The 7,212-nt window shown below is 50.4% G+C and overlaps 1 protein-coding gene across 1 annotated transcript in view; it reads right to left on the reverse strand.

Annotated features, from left to right (window-relative positions):
- Positions 1-7,212, reverse strand: part of LOC105995266 (TAF6-like RNA polymerase II p300/CBP-associated factor-associated factor 65 kDa subunit 6L) — a 12,135-nt gene that overhangs the window by 2,925 nt on the left and 1,998 nt on the right. Inside the window, exons 3-7 of the mRNA XM_013028973.1 lie at positions 4,740-4,814; positions 4,380-4,600; positions 3,617-3,749; positions 533-661; positions 2-424 (exon numbers count right to left, since the gene is read on the reverse strand). Of these exons, the coding sequence (XP_012884427.1) occupies positions 2-424; positions 533-661; positions 3,617-3,749; positions 4,380-4,600; positions 4,740-4,814 (981 nt within the window). The remainder of the gene's footprint in view (position 1; positions 425-532; positions 662-3,616; positions 3,750-4,379; positions 4,601-4,739; positions 4,815-7,212) is intronic.

Genomic DNA, 7,212 nt, shown 5'->3' on the forward strand with positions numbered 1-7,212 from the left:
CGCCCCGGGGGCTCTCGTCACCCTGCGGGCTGACCATGGCGCTGGCCGTCAGCTGCGGCATTTTGCGCACCGAGTCTGGGGCGGCAGCCGGCTCCTTCTTGTCCCCGGGCGGCCGCGGGGCCGCGGGCGCGGGTTGGCCGGTGCCGAAGCGGGTGGCCAAGCTGTCGCCGAAGAAGGCGTAGAGCTCCCGGTAGGTGTCCGCCAGGGTCACGGAGGGAGTCGGGTCTTCCGGGCCCGCGCCTCCCGGCGGCAGCGGAAGGCCCGGCCCAAAGCCTGGTTCTGCGCCGCCCCCCGACGGCGACTCCTGCAGGAGAAGGCTGGCCCACGGCAGCTCGTCCGGTCGCCGGCAGCCCCGGACCCCAGGCCCGCCGCGGCTGGGCTCAGCTGCCTGGGCCTTCATCTTAAGCAGTCGCTCTACGGCCACCTGGAAGAGCAAGGGACTCGTTTGGACAAAAACCGGGAGGAACCTGGCCCAGCAAGCGCCCTACATAAGCCTAAATTCACGCAGGCCAGAGAAGCTGGAAGCACTCACCAGAATGGCCCCATACACTTTGTGGCCATCTGCCTTGACCTGGGCATTAGACACCGAATAATCATCCAGCACTGCCTGCAAGTTTGTCCAGTAAGTGGACAGATGTGGGTACAGTACTCGTTCTACTGCCTGGAAGGAGAGAGAGAAGGTTCAGTAAGCAAATGTATTGCTTATTGCCAGGTCAAGTACCCTTTCCCGTGAAAGGCTTTCACTTCTGATCATAGAGCTCAATCGTAAATTCCTTCATTAGGATATTCAACCACTGTATCTTTGGGAACCACCAAATGCCTAAGCTTGTGCTAAGCACTGGGGATAAGTACAAAGATCAGACCTACTAAATCCCTGCCATATTTCCCACGGGGTATAGGGCATAAGTAATAGTCATGGCTAACAACATAGACAGTATGCAAACTGCTACTGAATACAATTAGTAAGGAACTACTGTTTTTACTTAGATGTGACCTGGAACTCATTTCAAACTAAATACACAATCAGAGCCTAGCACTCTTGACTAATTAAAATCCTGTAATTCATGCTAAAAAAAAAAAAACTTAAAGATTTCACAGGAGATGACATTTTGTGATAGGTTTTGTTTTATTTTTTTAGTTGGTCATGGGGCTTAAATTCTGCGCTCTTCAGCTCAAGGCAAGCACTCTACCACTTCAGCCACAGTGCAGCTTCCAGTTTTCTGGTGGTTAATTGGAGGTAAGAGTCTCACCAACCCTTCCTGCCTGGACTGGCTTTGAACCACAATCCTCAGATCTCAGCCTCCTGAGCAGCTAGGATTACAGGCGTGAGCCACCGGTGCCTAGCTGGGATAGGTTCTGACAAATAATAGACTAGAATGAGTAATAGAATATGTTGACAAAATTGTTCAACTCCTAGAAAAGTATGTGATTGGCTCTCAAAGAGATATAAGTGGGCTGGGAAGGTGGCTCAGTGGTAGAGTGCTTGCCTTGCATGCACAAGGCCTGGGTTTGATTCCTCAGCAACACATAAGCAGAAAAAGCCAGAAGTGGTTCTGTATCTTAAGTGGTAGAGCTAGCCTTGAGCTGAAGAGCTGAGGGACAATGGTCAGGCCCCACAGCCGACCAAAAAAAAAGGAAATATAAAAGCATTCTTGAATTGTTATATTACGGGGCTGGGAATGTGGCTTAGAATGCTTGCCTGGCATGCACGAAGCCCTGGGTTCGATTCCTCAGCACAACATAAGCAGAAAAAGCCAGAAGTGGTGCTGTGGCTCAAGTGATAGAGCGCTAGCCTTGAGCTGAAGAGCTGAGGGACAGTGCCCAGGACCAGCTTTCAGGCCCCACACCAGAAATAAATAAATAAATAAAAATTCCTCATTCAGTGAGGCCAGTATAATCCTAATAGCTTAGACAAGAACAATACATGAATAGGAAACATGATTTCATTTATGGATCTAGACAAATGATTTAAAGTTTAGTATACTTAAGACTAAACAAAAATACTGCTTATTGGAATTAACAAAGGCAGTTTATTATTAGAAAATCTAATAGAAAGCCAGGGATAGTAGTGCATGGGTACCTGGGAATAATTCAGGACAAAAAGATCTGGAGGATGCCAGGCATTGGTGCACCTGTAATACTAGTGACTCAGGAGGCAGAGATCTGAGAATCTCGGTTTCAAAGCCAGCCCGGGCAAGGAAACCCCCATGAGACTCTTTTTGTTTGTTTTTGTCGGTCCTGGGGTTTGAACTCTGGGCTTGGGCGCTATCCCTAGCTCTTCAGCTCAAGACGAACACTCTACCACTTGAGCCACAGCGCCACTTCCTGTTTTCTAGTGGTTTATTGGAGATAAAGAGTCTCACGAACTTTCCTGCCTGGGCTGGCTTTGAACTGTGATCCTCAGATCTCAGCCTCCTGAATAGCTAGGATTACAGGTGTAAGCCACCCGTGCCTGGCCCCATGAGACTTATCTCCAATAAACACCAGAAAATCGGAAGTGGCACTGTGGCTTCAGTGGAAGAGCACTCCCCTTGAGCTGAATTGCTAAGGGACAGTGCCCCGGCCCAGAGTTCAAGACCCATGACTGACAAAAAAAAATCTGGAGGATGGAGATCAGAGGCCATCCCAAGCCAAAAATACGAAGATTGAGAGCAAGACCCTGAGTTCAAACCACAAAACCAGCATTAAATAATGCATGTAAGAGGAGGGATAAAGTTATTTCCTAACATGAAATGAGCAAGAATTTATTTATTTATTATTTATTTTTGGATCCGGTCGTGGGGCCTGAACTCTGGGCCTGGGCGCAGTTCCTCAGCTCTTCAGCTCAAGGCTAGTGCTCTACCACTTGAGCCACAGCGCCACTTCCGGCTTTTTTTTCTTTTTGCTTATGTGTTGCTGAGGAATCGAACCCAGGGTCTCATGTATGCAAGGCAAGCGCTTTACCACTAAGCCACCTTCCCAGCCCAAGAATTTATAAAATGGGTTTAGATCAACATCTGCCAAGCAGGACTTTTGAATTAACACTTTACAAACAGAAGACATTACTAAGCCTAGCCTAAAACAGCAACTCAATACATGGCACTGCAGCACAGGCGTATGCCACTTGTACAGTAAAAGACATTGTATTTCCAACACATGTCAACTCATGATTCTCAAGAAAAGTCAGACTGGAGCTCAGCACCAGTGGCTTACACTGTAATCCTAGCTACTCAGGACATACATCTAAGGCTCAAGGTTTGAAGTCTGCCATGGCAGATAAATTCAAGAAACTTCCTTGAACTCTGGGCCTGGGCACTATCCCTCAGCTCTTCGGCTCAAGGCTAGCACTCTACCATTTGAGCCACAGCACCACTTTTGGTTTTCTGAGTCTCATGGCTTTTCCTGCCCAAACTGGCTTTGAACCATGATCCTCAGATCTCAGCCTCCTAAGTAGCTATGATTATAGGTGTGAGCCACCAATGCCCAGCCCTCAAGAGACTTTTATCTCCAATTAACTAGCAAAAAGCCAGAAGTGCAGTTGTGGCTCTAAGGATCCAGCCTTGAGCACAAAAGGTAAGCAAGAGCATGACGAGTTCAAGCCTCAGTACCAACACAGAAATAAAGTTAAGGTGCTTACCTTCCAGCCAAGAGCATGCAACCCGACCACAGCACCATAGTGAGAGCAGAGAGGCCGCACAGGGTCTGCCAGGACCTTCTGCAGGGAAAGCAGGATCTGCTGATAGAGGCCACTCACCAAGTCCCCATGAGTCCTGTGGAAGTAAGAGTCAGGGGAAAAGATGAGGCATAATGCTGCCCACACACAGAGACTAGCACTTGTATGGCACTATGGGCTAGGTGGACAAAGCTACCAGGTTGGTTGACCCAGGAGACAGAACTGAAGGATCCAGGCCTTAGTACTTTGGACTTGTTTTTGTTGTGAGACAAGATCCTTATGGAGCTCACCTTGCTGTGTTTATTGCCCAGATTGAATGTGAACTTGTGACACTCCTGCCTCACAAGCCCAAGTATTGGAATTACTGGTGTGTTCCAACATGCACAGCAATCTTGGTATGTTTGAAATCCAAGCCAGGCGCCAGTGGCTCATACCTGTACTCCTAGCTACTCAGGAGGCTGAGAGCTAAGGATTGTGGTTCAAAGCCAGCCCAGGCAGAAAAGTCCCTGTGAGACTTATCTCCAATTAACCACTCAAAAACCAGAAGTGGTGGTGTGGCTCAAAGTGGTAGAATGCTAGCCTTGAGCAAAAGAGCTCAGAGACAGTGCCCAGGCCCTGAGTTCAAACCCCACAACTGACCCCCCCCACAAAAAAAAAAAGGAAAGCGTTTCCCTGTTCTCAATACCCACATCCCACCCCAATCCACCCAAGACTCTTAAGTAGCTACCAGAAGATATGGCTGAGTAGGAGGGCAGCTCCATCCCTCAGAGTCCAGTGGTCATTCAGGGGATTGATGGAGGCAGCTAATGGCTCGAGGACACAGTAGAGGACACTGCCCACTAGGGAGCGGACGTAGGGCCCCAGGCAGAGGTGTGGGTTCCGAACCAGGCTACGTGCCACCTGCAGCAGCCTGTGCAGCTGCTCTAGGTCATGGCTTACAGACTTCACCTGTGGGTAGAACGAGATGGCTTAGGGAAACATGGGGAACAGGAGGGAGCTGCCATTCTGCTAGCACCTGCCATGAGCGTGACCCACTATTGCTGGGTCATCTCCCCACGAAACTCCCCATCTCAGAATGATCACTCACCCCACTGACCACATAAACAAAGTAAGGCAGGAGCGCGGCGATCTTGGAGTTTGTCTGAAGGTCCTGCAGAGCCACCTGAAAAGAAAGGTCAGAAGGCCTTGGAACCACCTCCCCAAGAGGAAACTGACACTGTTCTGGAGGACAGTTTAGCACTACAAGCATGAAATATCTTGAGTGTTCACAATGTCTCCACAGTTCTATCAGTTTAACCTATATAAACCCATATACACACAGCATGCTGGTTAGTAAAGTAAATGTAGCTCAGGACCAGTGGCTCATGCTTGTAATCCTACCTAGCTACTAAAGAGAATGAGACTTGCAGGATCTCAGTTCGAAGCCAGCTGGAGCAGAAAAGTCTAGGAATTAACAAGCAAAATACCGGACAGGAGACTTGGCTCAATGGAAGTGCATAATATGAGCAAGAAAACTAAGCAAGAGGGCTGGGAAGGTGGCTCAGTGGTAAAGCGCTTGCCTTGCATGCATGAGGGCCTGGGTTCGATTCCTCAGCACCACATAAGCGAAAAGAAAAAAAAAGGCAGAAGTGGTGCTGTGGCTCAAGTGGTAGAGTGCTAGCCTTGAGCTGAAGAGCTGAGGGACAGTGCCCAGGCCCAGAGTTCAGGCCCCACGACGGGACCAAAAAAAAAAAAAAGAGTCTCATAGACTTTTCTGCTCAAGCTGGCTTTGAAATATGATCCTCAGGCTGGGAAGGTGGCTCAGTGGTAGAGTGCTTGTCTCCCATGCATGAGGCCCTGGGTTTGATTCCTCAGCACTATATAAACAGAAAAAGCCAGAAGTGGCCGCTGAAGAGATGAGGGACAGACCCCAGGCCCAGAGTTAGCTACTCAGGAGGCTGAGATCTGAAGATCATGGTTCAAAGCCAGCCCAGGCAGAAAAGTCTGTAAGACTCCAATAAACCACTAGAAAACTGAAAGTGGCGCTGTGGCTCAAGCAATAGAGCACTCGCCTTGAGCGGAAGAGTGCAAGGACAGCGCCCAAGTCCAGAGTTCAAGCCCCACAACTGACACAAAAAAGCCTGAGGCATTGAACTGCTTTCTATGATCTCACTGTATCCTGATTACCAAGAAGATATTTATTTTTCTCTACTTTATAGCCAAGGATATCAAAGCTCACAGGTGTATATATACAAATGTACGTGTACGTATATATGTATATGTATGTGAATACACACATTTCTCTATATAATATGTACATATATACATATGTATACACACACACACACACACACACATATCAGAGGCTGGTGTGCAGAACAAGGCCTGGATTCCCAGCCCAAAGATCGGGAGTTGCAAACTCACCCCCAGGTGACCCTAGGCTCTCTAGTGGCTCATCAGGAGCTTCAGTTTCCCATCTGTAAAGTGGGAGCACTAAGTCTGGCCGTCGCGCGCGGGCGCGGAGCGGGAGTCCCGGGGATGCGCCCCGCCGAGGACCTCAGAAAGTCTGCGCTGTGTCAGGTCCCGCGTTCCTCTGCCTTCCCCCCGAGCACCCTCAGCCTCGAGTCGCTCTGGGAAGGAGGCGTGGGAACCCACCTCCGCGGGCCGCGGGGACAGGCACCGCCTCCCTGACCCGGCGTGGCCCAGCCCCGATCCTGAGGGCGTGGGGTAGGGTACGAGAGGTCAGGGGTCACAGAACTTGGGTCACGTGGTCGGCGAAGGGGGCGGGCCCCGGCGGAGCAGGCTTCGAGGCCGGTAAGTGAGCAGTCTACTGCGGGACTGGGAGTCCTTGGAGCCGGGTACGGTCTGCTCACCTGAGGGCTCCGGCGCGGCGAGGGAAGCTACTCAGGCGAAGGCGGCGGAGGCGGCGGCGGTGGCGGCGGATTCACTCACCCCGCTCACACTAATTCCCTCTCTCAGGGTCTAGGCCCCGCCCTCCTGGAGCACAGCCAATAGGCGGTCGCCTTACAAACTTCCCGCCCAACAGGAGGCTTCACGCCACGTGATTGGTCGTTGTGAACGTGCTGTGAAAGACCCCAAGGCGCAGGTGATCACGTGAGGGGATGATTGGCACTTCTTAAAGCGACAGCTTTTGCTAGTTTTGCGAGCAGGTGTTGCGTGATTTGGCATACATTTAGGAAGCATATTCTTCAGGGAAATTGGCTTCGTTCGTTTGATCTTGCCTGCTCCTCAGTTTCCGAACACTCACCATTTCCGCGATTGCAGGAAAGCTCTAAGACTTTGCTCTCTGACTTCCCTGCTAACCTTTCCATCATCACCTGCCACTTCTAGAGAGGACAGGTCCAGTTCCCTAGCTGTTCTGGGCTGAGACAGGAACTTCTGACTGAGCCGACATCTGTCAATAACAACATCTGGCCGACTGAGGGTGTCTCTCGCCTGACGATCGCGGTTCAAAGACTCTTATATGCAATTAATCACCAGAAAACAGGAAGTGGAGTGCAGCTCAAATGGTAGAGCTCCAGCCTTGAAAGAGCTCAGAGTCAGCGCCTAGGCCCGGTGTT

The sequence above is a fragment of the Dipodomys ordii genome, unplaced genomic scaffold (assembly GCF_000151885.1).
Source record: "Dipodomys ordii isolate 6190 unplaced genomic scaffold, Dord_2.0 Scaffold117, whole genome shotgun sequence".
NCBI classification, from domain to species: Eukaryota; Metazoa; Chordata; class Mammalia; order Rodentia; family Heteromyidae; genus Dipodomys; species Dipodomys ordii.